The sequence below is a fragment of the Prunus persica genome, chromosome G1 (assembly GCF_000346465.2).
Source record: "Prunus persica cultivar Lovell chromosome G1, Prunus_persica_NCBIv2, whole genome shotgun sequence".
Classification (NCBI taxonomy): Eukaryota; Viridiplantae; Streptophyta; class Magnoliopsida; order Rosales; family Rosaceae; genus Prunus; species Prunus persica.
This window is the reverse complement of record NC_034009.1, coordinates 6,898,976-6,914,219: the sequence shown is the minus strand read 5'-3', so window position 1 is coordinate 6,914,219 and position 15,244 is coordinate 6,898,976. Positions and strand designations below refer to the sequence as shown.

At 36.9% G+C, this 15,244-nt stretch overlaps 2 protein-coding genes across 2 annotated transcripts; one reads left to right on the top strand and one right to left on the bottom strand.

The window, feature by feature from the left end:
- LOC18788706 (CBL-interacting serine/threonine-protein kinase 21) lies at window positions 1,175-4,737 on the top strand. Its single transcript, XM_007222872.2, has 15 exons — window positions 1,175-1,831; window positions 1,930-1,992; window positions 2,082-2,153; window positions 2,263-2,370; window positions 2,468-2,539; window positions 2,649-2,702; window positions 2,795-2,920; window positions 3,006-3,095; window positions 3,223-3,348; window positions 3,448-3,555; window positions 3,657-3,776; window positions 3,857-3,922; window positions 4,022-4,096; window positions 4,188-4,297; window positions 4,383-4,737. The coding sequence occupies exons 1-15, from the start codon at window positions 1,670-1,672 to the stop codon at window positions 4,438-4,440; spliced, it is 1,410 nt and encodes a 469-aa protein (XP_007222934.1). The 5' UTR covers window positions 1,175-1,669; the 3' UTR covers window positions 4,441-4,737.
- LOC18793725 lies at window positions 5,935-13,549 on the bottom strand. The gene is made up of 10 exons (XM_007222134.2): window positions 12,881-13,549; window positions 10,724-10,791; window positions 9,605-9,675; window positions 9,117-9,395; window positions 8,090-8,253; window positions 7,934-7,989; window positions 7,775-7,827; window positions 7,548-7,668; window positions 6,615-6,712; window positions 5,935-6,329 (listed from the first exon to the last, which is right to left on the bottom strand). The coding sequence occupies exons 1-10, from the start codon at window positions 13,450-13,452 to the stop codon at window positions 6,258-6,260; spliced, it is 1,554 nt and encodes a 517-aa protein (XP_007222196.2). The 5' UTR covers window positions 13,453-13,549; the 3' UTR covers window positions 5,935-6,257.

Below are 15,244 nucleotides of genomic sequence, written 5' to 3'. Positions count from 1 at the left end.
GAGTTTTCGTCCATGAAAATAATGATAAAGGTTTCTTTCACGTGCTTAAAATCAAAAAGGAAAACGTGTGGTACGTGATAGTTTTGCATATTGGAAGAGATGGGTTCGCCTTCAAATATGACCATTTCAGGACAAATGGTGCCATGCACAAACCCCTAATCCTTGCAAACTTTGTTTTTGATACAAATGATATTTTACTTCTTTAATCTAAACTATGGAAATAGGGATTTGAATTTGGATGCAGAGTAAGAATTCGCTTTAGCTAACTTAACTAAGTCAATATTTACCGCCCTTATAAACTTCATATAATAGAAAACCATAACTATATGCTCGATTTCATTTCATATAGATGAGAAACAACGGCGGATTTATGTATGAGCTAGAATAGTGCTAAATTTGGTGATTAAAAAAATTGTATTAACCTATATTCAATAGGTTCTTTAATATTAGTAAGTTTCTTTCCTAATTTTTATTTAATTTCCAATTTCAATTGTTATTGTTAGTTTTTTATGATTTAGGGTTTGGGTGTTAAATTTTGGATTTTAATGATGACTCTTTTTTTCTTTTTTTTGGTTTAATCTATTTACTTGATCTCTGTTTTTATATAGTTTAGTTGTCTCTTGGTTTTGTTGAAGCTTGTGATTGTGCAATTATAGATTTATATGACTGCACTCCCTACTTCTATTTGTACTCCCATAAAATTTAAAAATTATTAATTGAAGAATAGTTGCTACCACTCATTTCCTTTGCATATAAAAAAATAAAAACCCATTGCCTATAGTCAATTAACCATGTAAACCTGTTTTTAAGAAGAAGAAAAAAAGTAATATAATGGATTTCATGGGTCCGCCTTGATGACAAATCTTCTGCTCCAAATTTTGTTACATAAGATTACAAATAGAAATTCGATTTTTTCACAAACAAAACATAAAATTACATACTAATTATCTTATAAAACATGAAGAATGATTAAAATGTAAGATTGAGACACGACTCTAATTTGAGTATAAACATACAAATCGTATACGCAAAATCCTTCATTTGGCGGTCAATTATAATATATCAAGCGCTGCGCAGAGGGCAAATTTGAACATGCGTTTGAGTTTAAGGCTATTAATACGGGTTAAGGCAGCTTAATTTCCTTTGATAACAACATTGCATTCCTCACCGTCATTCTAAGATATTTAACAATATTAATATTGCCCCTTTTCTCCTTGACCATATCTACATGAAAAACCCTACTTATCAACGGCTACCTTCCATTCAAAACACGTTTACCGTCCATGGTCCACACCAACTAGCCAACTAGTCATTGAACTTTCCAAATTCCATGCAATTAAGGACTGACTCTCTCTCTCTCCCCCCACAAACACACAAAGGAAAATGAGTTCTCTCAACTGGTAGGACTCAGTTGTTAGAAACCACATGTGCTCTGTCAATTGTAGCCCTCATATATAATCACACCACCTCAGCCATTACGATGGCAGCTAGAAATAAGCACGAGCTACTTCCCGAATTCCATCGAATGTTTTTCGTTTTCGAACAAGATTTACAACAGCCAGGATATAAGGAGCATTTGCAGGGGATTTAGGAGGAACAGATATATTGTTTCAGAAGAAGAAGGCAGGGGATTTGATTTGTTATTTGGCTTCTCTCAGAGTTCAGAAACATGGGACTTGCCAGCAACATAGGGAAGTACCAGCTCGGGCGGACGATTGGAGAAGGTACTTTTGCCAAGGTTAAGCTGGCACTGGACAGCACCAATGGCAAGTATGTTGCCATCAAGGTCCTGGATAAGCATATGGTCATGGAAAGCAATCTCAAGAATCAGGCAAAACTCAAAATCAACCTTTTGATTCGATTTGTCCGTCTGTTTGTTTTCTTGGACAAAAAGAAAAACTGAACAAACTTGTTGTCCCCAAATTTCAGGTACAGAGAGAAATTAGAACCATGAAGCTTCTAAACCACTCCAACATTGTAAGGATACATGAGGTATATATCTTTAGCAGTTACAAAAGTTTGGTATATACAAATTTTGAGTTCAATGAATTCAGAGATTTTGTTTCGAATTTCGATCATAGGTGATTGGTACAAAGACCAAAATTTACATAGTAATGGAATATGTATCTGGAGGTCAACTCTCAGACAAGATGGTGAGACTCATCTACCCTTCATCTCTGATCCAACGAGAATTTTTTGGGTAGCTAGCTTTTTCATGTGTATAGTAATTTGAATTGCTTTTGTTTTTTTAAAAAAAAAAAGTCGTATGCCAAAAGATTTAGTGAAGGAGATGCAAGAAAGCTTTTTCAGCAATTGATTGATGCAGTGGACTACTGTCACAACAAAGGTGTATATCACAGAGATCTAAAGGTGAGTAAAAACTAAAACACAACCATACGCATCATTTTGCAAAAATTCCCGACAGGGGAGGACCAGGAACTGACAAGGACTATGGCATATTATACAGCCGGAAAACTTGCTTTTGTGCGGTAAGGGGAGCCTGAAGATATCCGATTTTGGACTAAGTGCATTGCGTAAGGTAGAGACAATTTTGCAAATTCCTTATGTTCTTGAGCCATTATTTATTTACAAGTCCTAAAATCTGACAATAAAAATTGGTGCTTTGCTGAAATTCTGATGATCAACAGCCTGGTGACCTGTTGTCAACAAAATGTGGATCTCCAAGTTATGTTGCTCCTGAGGTATGTAGCAAATCAAATTACGTTTTGTGAAGTTGTGCATACCTGAATTTCATTTCGTTATGTGGTTGATCGCCTTCATTATTCATGAACAGCTGCTTGTCAATAAGGTCTACGACGGAGCAGCTGCAGATGTTTGGTCTTGTGGAGTGATTCTTTTTGAATTACTTGCTGGTAATCTACCATTTGATGACTCTAGCTTGATGAGTTTATATAGAAAGGTATACTTCAAAAGCATCCAATAAGCAAATCCCCATTTCGAATACAAACAAATTACCTGTATCTGAAACTTCTGCCCATGGATAGATTTGCAGAGCAGATTACACATTTCCAAAGTGGTTTACAGAAAGCCAAAAGAAGCTGATCTCCAGAATACTTGATCCAAATCCTGAAACGGTATAGCTCTGCCACATTTGTTCGACGCTTTAAAGCATTTTTCGTTGAATAATGCAACATTTACCGTGTTGACTGATCATATCTTTCATAGAGTACATTGTCTGATATGCTTCCTTTATCAAAGCAGAGAATAACAATGCCAAAGATCATGGAAAATGAATGGTTTCAAAAGGATTATGTGCCTTCATGTGGAAACAATAGTGACGATAAAATACATTTAGATGATGTCAATGCTGCTTTTGATTCAACTGAGGTAAGCTCCACCATAATTGCACTACAGAGGAAATGCTATAATCACACTTTTAATACCAAATGTCATATTTGTGTTAATGTTGTTATTTGTTCCTCACAGGAGAATGACATGGAGACAAAAATCCCAAAATCCGCAAGTTTTATAAATGCATTCCAATTGATAGCCATGTCAAATGATCTCGATTTGTCAGGTCTTTTCGAGGAAGAGGCAAGTCTGCTATGAAAAGAAATAGATTTGCTATAATATCTATCCTGCTTTTTTTTTTTTGGGCGTATAATGAATATTGTTGAACTGCAATCTTAGTTTAGGATGAAAACAAGCAGAAAACAAGGATTGGATCCAAGCTTACGATCAATGAAACCATAAAGAAAATAGAAGCTGCTGCAATGGATGTGAGCCTTTCGGTAGAAAGAACGAAAAACTTAAGGGTACAGGAAACTTATATTATTGCTTTCTTTTTCTTTCCTGTTTTCACAGTTCCTGCAAACTAATGATTTCTTTTCATCAGATGAAAATGCATGCAAAACAGATTATGAATAGATGCTCTAGATCATATGTTGACATATCAGCAGAGGTGAGTAATTGTCATACATTTGTCTGACTCATATGATATGAATGAAGGATTTTAATTTCAATCTTTTGTATGCTGACGAACTCGAGTGGAAACTGGCAGGTGATTGAAGTTGCTCCGACTAATTGCGTCGTAGAAATATCAAGATCTGCAGGGGAGCTCGGAACATACAGAGAAGTATAATGACCATATCCATGAGCTTGTTTTTGCATTTATAATTTAAAAAATTGTTTACTTACTCAGACAACATTATGTTGAAAATGTTCAGTTCTGTAAGAGTTTATCAAGTCAGCTGAGAGAGGAACCTGCTGTTTCATCACAAATGCAAGAGTCTGATGTGGTCAGCATTCAAAGCCAAAGTATCCCAAAAAAAGAAAGGTATTATTCTGCAATGATCGCTACAAGTATATAACATAGATTGCTGCAGCTGGCTGACAAACTATTTTTCAATCATTATATGCAGCTCTGAAGAGACAAATTCCAGAAAAATTAAAGACCACCGTGGCTATTCATCGTCTTGAGTAGCTTCTTCTTGATTTTTTTGTTTTTTGTTTTCTCAAGACCAAGTTACTGATGGTTCCTAAAGGAAGCTGTAAATGCACATTAATACGAACCATAAAAAATAAACCTGATTTCTGGAAAGCTTTTTTGCTTGCTGGCCGGAAGAAAAGAAGAGCAGAACGTTTTGATTGCTTTCAATTCTATTGTGTATTAATTTTTATAATTTTTACCTGTTGTCCTGCTCAGACAAAATATGTTACCTGAAGATGATAAGAAATAAAATTTACGGGCACCTTGATTTGTTGAAACCGGATTTATATATTTGTCCAAAGATAGATTCATGTTCAAGCAAAAACAGCTTTCTTAAACGATCCAAAAGCACCATTCTCTACTTGTTTACAAAACACGTCACAATCCAAAAGCACTATTTTCCTGCTGTGACGAAGGCAATTTTCGAAGATTTATAAGTTCTAGCCTTGATTAATTTTTTTTTTTTTTCCAGAGTGGATTTGATTATTTATCTACAACGTGACTCCATATTCAAGCTCCAAAAATACTTTCTTCAACAATCCAAATCAATATAGCTTAAACTAGTTCAGCATAACAGATCATATTTTAAAACCATTATACCCTGTTTTCTCCATGAACTAATTGACCCATTGTATCCCAAACTAATAAATTTATATCATAATCCAAACAACAATACAAATCTTAATACAAGCCATAGTATGAAATTGAAGTGCCATGTTGGTGGTGGTGAGGTTGGGGTTGGGGTGATGTCAGGGATGGGGAATGCTGGTGGTGGTAGCAGTGGGGTGGCATGGCATTACTAGTGGTGGAAGCAAGGGAAAGGTAGTGGCGACGGTGGAGCCAGCAGCAGAGATAAGAGGTGGAGACGGGGTGGCGCTAGTGGTGTTAACTGGCGAGGATGGTTGGTGCCGTCGCAACCACCACAACTGGCACTGGCAAGGGCAGTGGTGATGGCAGCCGTGGCATGCTTATGGTAGTGGTTGCAGTGGATGCCGTCCGTGCTTGTCATGGTGGTTGTGGTGAATGACTTTTTTAATTAAAAAATTCTCCTACTACATAGAACTCCTATTTCCTCACTAAATTTTAGAAGCAAGTTTAGCAGTGGAGAAAGTATGTACAGCTACTTAAAAGTTCAGTACAGTTTCTACTGCTGTAATTGGTTGGTTCTTAAGAAAGGGTACTCGGACCATACAGCCTCAAGGCTTCCAGTCACTGAGTTAATTCCTACTGACGTTAAGAGCATGATTATCTTCACAACTTCCTCAAATGTGGCCAAATTTTTTGTGCCAGATTTTCAAACTGAGAAACCTTTTATCATTCTCAAGTACAACATGAATAACACAGCCAGTGCGCAAGGACTACTTTTTCTAATACAAAGTTTATCAAAATTTCAAGGGCCAAGGAGATCAATTACAAACTACTAATATAAATTGAAGGCTGAAATAATTCTTTAAGAGTACATTTTGGTTACACCGCAAGTTATGTAAATCAACTTTAAAATGAAGTCCAGCACAAACTGAGACTCATCTATTCCATGGCTTCAATTTAATTACAGAAGGCCAGTATAAGGGTTTGATTACAAAATAAAGGTATTCATGCAGAAACTAACAACTTGGACATGGCTTGCAACAATAATGAGAGCTTACATACATCTCTGCATTTACATTTGACAAATATACATCACAGTATCTTCATAGGTGAAAATGTACATGACAAGCTTTAAAATTGATAAATTTATTAAAGCAGCAGTCTAATCCATTGTTGAATCACGTATTGGAAGAAATAAAAAATCAAACTTAAAGAAGACTTAGAGAAGGAAGTAATCTATCATATGGAAAACCACATCTGCACCATCAGAATTCAACCAGTAACTCTTCACCTGTATGGGCACGAGGGAGTAGATATATATAAGAAAAAGAAAACACACAACACCAAATGCTTCTCTATGACAATAAATTTGTTACTAGTATAGTTCATTAGGAACTTGGACAAGTTCTATGCCTTAAAAGGGGTTAAAATCTAGAAACTAACTTCTACCATATAGCAGTCTGCCTATATATCTGCTCAAAGTTAAAATGCTTCCTTCAGTATTTTGTATAAAACAAAAAATTATCTGTGTACATGCCACCAATTAGTCATAGCCATAGAGCCAACCAAAACTTGCCTGAATGGTATTATGAGCAATATAACGTTGTCGACTTTTTTGAAAGCTGACATCCACACGTTCCCAAGGTATCTGAGTAAGGCCTCTAATCATCTCCTCTATACACAAGAAATGAAAAATACTGTTTAAAACTGGAAGTAAACCAGAAAAGAATTTTAATATATAACATAAGACAACCTGAAATCATTGTAAGAAACAGTACTCTGTCCTGAAGTCAATTATGAGGGACAAAGGGAACATGTGTAACAGGCGGTAAAGAGCATGTTGGAAAGGAAAATTAGTATGTATCTGGCACTGCTGCACTCAGGCAACTCTGACTTCAGGTTTTGAAGTGTTGTTTAAGGACAGATGAGTTATGTCATTCTCATGGCATATAAACCCCAAATACAGTAATACAGCAGAGCCTAGAAGAAGGTGACTCACGTCAGACAGCTGACTCCTTTTCATGATCTGGCCTGGTCGACCCAATCATGATATTGAAGGATAGGACCTTTTCTCGAAAAACGAAATACTAAAGTTATAAATGATGAAGAGGTTGTCATTAGTTTCCCCTTCTGTGTCTCCCATGATGACCACTCCTATTTCTCTCCTTGCCCAAATAACCGCCATTCCAGTGTCTATTAACATGATAGTGTGCAGAATGCATGGTTCAACAAGAAGTATCTATGTACGTTAACACAATATAAAGACTACTACAGAATACACCACTGCTGTCCTACTTGCCCATCTGCTAATTGTTTTACCATTTCAAAAAAATGGCCCATGTCTCTGCAAAAGGCCCATTGCTAGGCACACAACTTAAACAGTTTTGTCCTTATTGGGTGGAAAGACATAAACTTAGGACCTAACCAGCCACACAATCTGGCCCAAAGCCCAGGTGCCTGAGTTATTCCAACAGTTAAACACAACCAAGCAGATAAAAGTTTGACAAACCTTCCAAGTCTATTTTTTGGTCTTGAGCACATGAAGAGGCTTTCATATGAACATCATCAAAAGTTTCTTGCTTGACATATACAATATGCGGATATCTCTCATTGGTTCCAAGGAGATTGGACTGCAAATAAGCAATGAAGAAAAAAGTATTGGAGTGAGTTTGGAACATAACCGATATATAAACCCTGAACAGGTATGACGTGGAAAGGGAAACAAGGAAGCCTTACCTTCGGAAGTTCATCTTGACGCCGGATTGAAGATGTTCTCCACCCAACCATATCTTAAAAATCAGTGAACTTAAACAAGACATTCATGGTTCTAAACATATAAACAATGTATGAGAGATATCAATATTTTCAAAGCAATATAAACCCGAAAAAGGATACGATCGTAATTTGCATTAGCATATGCCACACGGCGCTTAAATGCACGTAATGCTGATCTGTGCATGCCAGAGAAAAATATTGTATTACCATTGACAAAACTGATTATAATTGAATGTTTATGAAATCAATGAGCATTATGGACATAGTATTACTAACATGAATTTTAGGTCATCAGAGTCATTAACCATTCGAAGAAGAAGAGGAGGTCTGCCATCATCATCATCTGTTAGGAAGAGATGCTTCCCGGATCTCCCAACAATAAAGTGCGCAGTTTGAGAAGCTCTTCTCTCAAGAAAAGGAAGACCACAGAGAAATGGGAGCTGTGGAAACAAAGTTAACAAAACAGAGTTCAAGTTCACAAAACGAATGTGATAATCAATTAGAAATAGAGGTGTATGATAACAGTGCACAAATTCTCTATATTTACTGAGAAGATTCTCTAATATAGAATGGAAGTAACAAATACATTAGGAAACCTTCAACAACCAGCCACTTGTCAACACTGCATATTTCAATGCTTATCTAATCAGTTGTCAAACCAAGCATATCCTTCAAATCACACAACGAATTACTAAAAATCAATAGTAAACAATTGAATGATAAATAAAAATGTAGAAACTTGAGAATTTAAATAGAATATAGAAAATAACTAAACATATAGAAAAAAGAAGGCTCACTCTGTGTCTGTGTCTGTGTCTCTCACTCTTTCACACACGCGCACACACAGACACTCACACACACACACTATGAAAGGACAACAGCTTCCCTAGCCAACACCTTTGTTCTCCCTCTCCCTCCCTCTCTCTCTCTCTCTCTCTCTCTCTCTCTCTCTCTCTCTCTCTCTCTCACACACACACACACACACACACACACTATGAAAGGACAACAGATTTCTAGCAAACACCTTTGTGTGCATAAATGTTCAATTTTTGTTTATCCACAGCAAACACAACAGTTACTTGATCTACCTGTTTATTTCGACTATGAAAGGACATCATCTTTCTAGCAAACACCTTTGTGTACATAAATGTTCAATTTTTCTTTATCCATAGCAAACACATCAGTTATTTGATCTACCTGTTTATTTCCACTATGAAAGGACAAAAGATAAGCAACCACCTTTGTGTGCATAAATGTTCAATTTTTGTTTATCCATAGCAAACACAACAGTTACTTGATCTACCTGTTTATTTCCCCTTGAACCAAGATGTGGTGTTGCGAACGTTATAAAGTTCATTGGTTCCAGTCCAGCAATTGTACCGTGGTGAGGCTTGTCAAGGGATTGTGTCAAATTATTTGTATGCCCTTCAATTAAGCAATTACCATTATGACCTGAGGGTTCAGATTTTGGACAACGTTCGTAAAGCCTCCCGATGGCATACCTTGCAACCAACCCTCCTAAAGAGTGAGCCACAAATGATATTTTCCGCACCTCAGACCTATTTCTGACAACAGCTAATACCTGCATCACATATTATTCTAGAATTCAAGATTTTAATAAAGTTCAAATAAAAATTTTCTAACATTGGTATTTGTCTTTGGAGTTTTCTCATATTGGTGAGTACTATACATGTCATTTTCATTGAAAAAAAAAAACCCACTTGAGGATAGTTTCATAAACCAAGGGAGCTACGCTAAAACATGAGGACAAAATATGCTATTTCCAATTACCTCTTCGGCTAGCCTTTCACCCATCATGTCAACACCATCAAATGTCATCATTGAAGAGTTACATTCACTGCCTGCGGGCAAAATACCCAGTCAGAAAAATCATGCATTCTGGATAAGACTGTGATTCCTACACTAAATTTGCAGCAAAGGAGGAACTTGTAGAATTTGAATGTTTTGATTATTAACAGCTTTTATACCGTATTACAGAATCAATAAACAGATATCAGATACAGAAGAGCATCAACAATTATTATTATTATTTTCAAATGAAAGGCAGAAGCCATCTTGCTTTAACTTTGCAAACTATTATCTCGCTTTATATCATACTTTGTTCAGATTTCCTGGTTTATACAAGACTATAGATGGGCTAAAACATAACAAGGTTTAAGCAAGACAGATGTCATCCCAGCAAACAAATTCAAAATTCCTCTCCCATCTTGAAACACCAAAGTGTCATCGAGAGGAGCCTCAAGCATTGTCTTCATATTATTTGATTTGAACTTTGTGTTGTAAATTTGTCTGTCCGAATGTTGGCTTGTTTAACTCTAAATGGTTCAACTCAACTAAACCTTTGATATAGTTTCATAATTGGAGTAATTGGGAGTTGGGGGAATAGGGGTACTCTAAGATGAATTTTCGAGCATGGGCAGTGGAGGCAGGGCCAAGTTGCAGATGGTTGATGGCCATGCCCAATTCATTGCGAGCCAAAGATAATTCATTTAATTGATTTCATCTTTGATTTATTAATGGAGAATGCTACTTATCCCAACTTACATGTCCCAAGAAAAGGTGCCACACCCTTGCTTAAAAAAGAGAACAATGTGTAAACTCTAAAGTGAGCATACCATAAGTCCTGGAAAGGAAACGTTGGGAATTAAAGTTGGGTTGTTTACCATTGTCCCTTATTTGACCTTCACTGACACGTTCAATTCGTATGAACATTTAGTATAAGGTGGATGGAGGAAACTACTGCCTGATGTATTATGTAGTTCAGATTCAGAACAGACTTGGAAAGAAGGAATAAATGTTTACAAATAGAAAAGAATCTAATATATTTAATTGCTTAGTATATTCGGTGCGCATGTAGAGAGGAAATCATAAGTGACAAGAAGCACTCACGGTGCACAATTACTTTATCAGGAAGCTTGTTCACAAACTGTTCTGCAGCATATCTCCAGTCTGAAGCGCTGAAATCACAGAAAAATTTCAAATCAGATGCAGCAAAAGCATGCTTAAAAAATGACAAACAGCATTATTAGTCAGGGAAGGACAACATAAGAATTTAGAATATTTACAAAGGAGTATCTTTAATAGGAAGAAGATATATACCGTTTGAAATCACAGATGGGTACAGAAGATAAGGCTACAAAAGTAATTTGAAGGATGAGATTCAACCAATTCTTTGTCTGTGCATCCTTTTTGAGGGGCAGGCTTTGAGTTCTACACCATTTTATATAGTTTTTCTTTTTCACAAGGCTCTACTCTATGTTAAAAACAGGTTTACAAAAAATTTGAATACACAAAAATTGAACCATGAAAATCCTACACTGTTGAAAGAGAGAACTGAAGAACCCAAACCATGAACGATTCAATTCATTTAAAAAGATATAGGAGTGACTAATTTATATCAAACTAGACAACCTGATAGAGATGCAGCAACTAGTTTATCCTAAATGCCCAGCGCACACACACAGAGACTATTAAAAATCCCAAAGAGGCAATAGTAAGTTTAGGGGTGTAAGAGCATCCACCATCCACAATGATGCTCCTTATGTTCTAGTTAAAATTTAGCTAAAAACACTAGAAAGCTATTTTAGGAGCTCCTTATAAAATTTCAACTCCAACCATGCTTCCTAGTTTATGGAATCATAAATGATTTATTTCTTTTTTTAGTTTAGCATAAATGCTCCCTCTTCATATTTAAAAAAAAAAATAGTTAGCATTAAATAAATACTTAAAATAGCATTAAAGTAAAGAAGCATTTAATTATAGGGAGCCACTAGGAGTCCTTTCTCTCTTCTCAAATTTAGGAGCTCCTAGAGGTGTCCCTATTTTAGGAGTTGGATAGGGAGCGTGGTTGGAGGTGGGTTTTCTCACTCCCTCCCTAAATTTTATCTAAGGAGGTGGTTTGGGGAGTCCATTGTGGATACTCTAAATGAGCCTATGTAGCATGGATACACGGTGATACGGAAAATCTCTAAAAACTAGGATACAATACGTCATGGATACGACAATTAAAAATATATATTAAAATTTTAATATATAGTAATATATATAATTAAAAAATATTTTAAATAACATTCATTTCAATCAAACTTTAAAGATTTTAAAAGATCATCCAAAAATTCTAAAAAATTGAAAAACATAGGTCTCAATCAGGATCAAATCTCCTTCATCCTACAGCCAATCAGAGTTTCTGTATATACTTTATGTACAAGTCAACTGTAAACAATATAAAGAGTTGCAATACAATCAAAAAACCCATCACAGGTTATTCTCCAGATTCCTATGCCCATCTAAATTTCTACAGACGTATCTGACCGTGTCCGGCATGCTGGATACACTTATCCGTGTGTCAGAAAACGTATCCATTGTCTCCAATATGTATCCGATGCGTATCGGAGCGTATCGTATCCAATACGGGATACAAAGCTAAACTGGCATATCCGTGCTTCATAGAAATGAGCTAAACCAAGCCAAGTGATGGAGTGTTTAGGCTTGGCTCAACATAAATGTACTCGAGCTTAGCTCAAGCTTGGCTTGAATATTTCTTTCCAAGGTTGAGCTTGGTTTGGTTTGAAAGTGGGATGTGCCAAGCTTGAGCTTGTCTTGGCTTCGCTTGGACATAAGCAAAGGATGAGTCTTACTATGAGCCATCCGGCACTCAAGTCGAACTCAAGTGGCCTCATCGTGATGAAATTTGAACTGCTCACAAGTTTTGTAAATCAAGCATATCAAAGTTAAAGCTTGATTTGTATTTTTTTTAACAAGCTTAATATTTTCCTTGATTTTGGCTCGTCTCTTTCACTGAGTCGAGCTGCCAAAAAACAAGCAGAGCACAATACAAAACTCACGTTTCTCTTAGTCTACAGAATAAAGTACTGAAAGCAATCTTAATTATCTTTTAGATTGCTTCATTCCAATGAGGCATACCATTTCCAATTCTACTTTAACAATCACACATATAACTATAATTTTACACATATCTCCACATATACTGAAGAAAAAAAAAAAGTACATTTTATCAACCCACAAATTAAAATGGGAAAGGCGAACCTGCCGATGATTCCATTGACCATAATGACAAGATGTTCAGGCACAGCGCTGCCCTTGGGGTGGGCGGCGAAGACATCCTCGCCGCCGCTGTCGATCTCCACCTTAATCTCCCGGCGGCTAGGGTCCCTGAAGCAGCCTCCGCCGCCTATAATTCGGTTCAGCAACTCCATCCGGGTCGGGTTTACCCACCGCCTACGCTCAGAGGACCGAAACCCTAGGTTGCCGCTGCAGCAGAGGGCCTCGCAAGAGCGGTGCTTTCGGGTCGGGTTGGCAGCGTGTACCGTGGTTGCGGAATGGAGGGGAGAAATGGCCGCGATCATGTGTTTTAGAGAAAGAAAGAGAGAGATTGGGGTATGAAAAAGCGTTGAGTTGTATGAGCAGTGAAATGGAAGCTGCTGTCGATGAAAGCAGTGAACGAATGTAGGCGCGGGGATTACCGGTTTTTTATTTTTATTTAATATTGATCCTTTTTCTATTTTTGTTTTGATTAAATCAGCTTTGCAAATGGTCTGTTCATGTTGTGAAAGATCAATCCAGTAATATAAGCACGTGGTCTTGACCCAAAAAATCATTATATAATCACGTGGTATTATTTTTGGGCATTTCAGTCAATGATGACCCAGCCAAGCGCCTGCTCTGCTGCTGCAAGATACACAAATCCCTTATTCGGTCTGTTTTGTTTGTTTGTTTGTTTTTCTGTTTTTAAAATTAAATCTTTTAGTTAACTTTTAAATTATTATTTTAAGTTGATACACTAGTTTTAGGTGATTTAATTATAAATTAATTGTTGACGTGGCAAATGCAAGCGCTCCACTTTATATGATAAATGTTTTCATTGTTTATAAGAAGACATCGTACTTTTGTACTATAGCATTTTGATGGACACTACTCACATTTTTAGTAAAAATGTTATATGAAGGCTCTGTTATAAAACTGGAATAATAAGAGGATGAAAAGTACCACTGTAATATTGGGAGTGGAATTATATTTCTCTTTGTGGTGTTTACACTGACAGAATTTCTCCTCAGATAAACTCCAATCTTTCTCTTCTCTCTGACTTTCACTCTATTCTCTTCTTTCTTCCCTCTATTCTTTCATTCTTCCGTATGTGTTTACAAGCAAATATAATGTCTATTTATAGGCAAAGTAAAGGGAGACATAATGATTTCTCCCCAACATCATTATCCCATCTTTTGACTAATACCTTCTAGCTTTATCTCCATCTTTTGACTAATTGCCATCTAGTTTTACCTATACCTATGTGGGCTTCATTTCTTTATAACACTCCCCCTTGAAGACCACATGTCCCTAGATTGCTTGCCTCATTAAAACCTTGCTTGGAAAAACCTAGTGGAAAAAAACCTAAGCGAAGGAAAAAGAGTACAACTTTATTTGGGACATAAGGGTAATGCACTCATGTTGCCTCGTTAAAACCTTGTTGGGAAAAACCTGGTGGGAAAAAAAAAAACCCTAGTCGAAGGAAAAAGAGTACAACGTGCATATGTCCTGTGTTAGAGGACTCTTGAATGCTCCCCCTGATTTTGCATGCTCCAACTTGATTGCTTGCAGAGTTGTCGTAATCCGATGCCATGCACTAACTTTTGGAATGTACATTTCGGCAATGATTTAGTGAAGAGATCTGCCAGGTTATCACTTGAGCGGATTTGTCTGACTTTGATTTCTTGACTCTTCTGGAGCTCATGTGTATAGAAAAACTTTGGTGAGATGTGCTTGGTCCTGTCACCCTTGATATACCCTCCTGTGATCTTAGCAATACAAGCTGCATTGTCCTCATTCAAGATTGTTGGAGTGTCTGTTGCTGAGGGTAGGGCACATGTGCTTCGGATGTGATGGATCACTGATCTTAACCAAACGCATTCACGATTAGCTTCATGGAGGGCAAGTATTTCTGAGTGATTGGAAGATGTGGCCACTAATGTTTGTTTCGTTGAGCGCCATGAGATTGCAGTTCCTCCACATGTAAATACATACCCAGTCTGTGATCGTCCTTGATGTGGATCAGAGAGATATCCTGCATCAGCATAACCAACAATATTCTGGGCGTTGGTCGATTCACTGGAATAGAATAACCCCGTGTCTGTTGTCCCACGAAGGTATCGTAGAACATGTTTGATGCCAGTCCAATGTTGCCTTGTTGGAGCAGAACTGTACCTTGCTAACAGATTTACTGAAAATGATATGTCTGGTCTGGTACATTGTGCTAGGTACAATAAAGCACCTATTGCACTAAGATATGGTACTTCTGGACCAAGGACCATTTCATCATCCCCTTTTGGACGATATGGGTCTTTCTTAGTGTCAAGCGACCGAACGACCATTGGAGTGCTAAGTGGATGAGCTTTA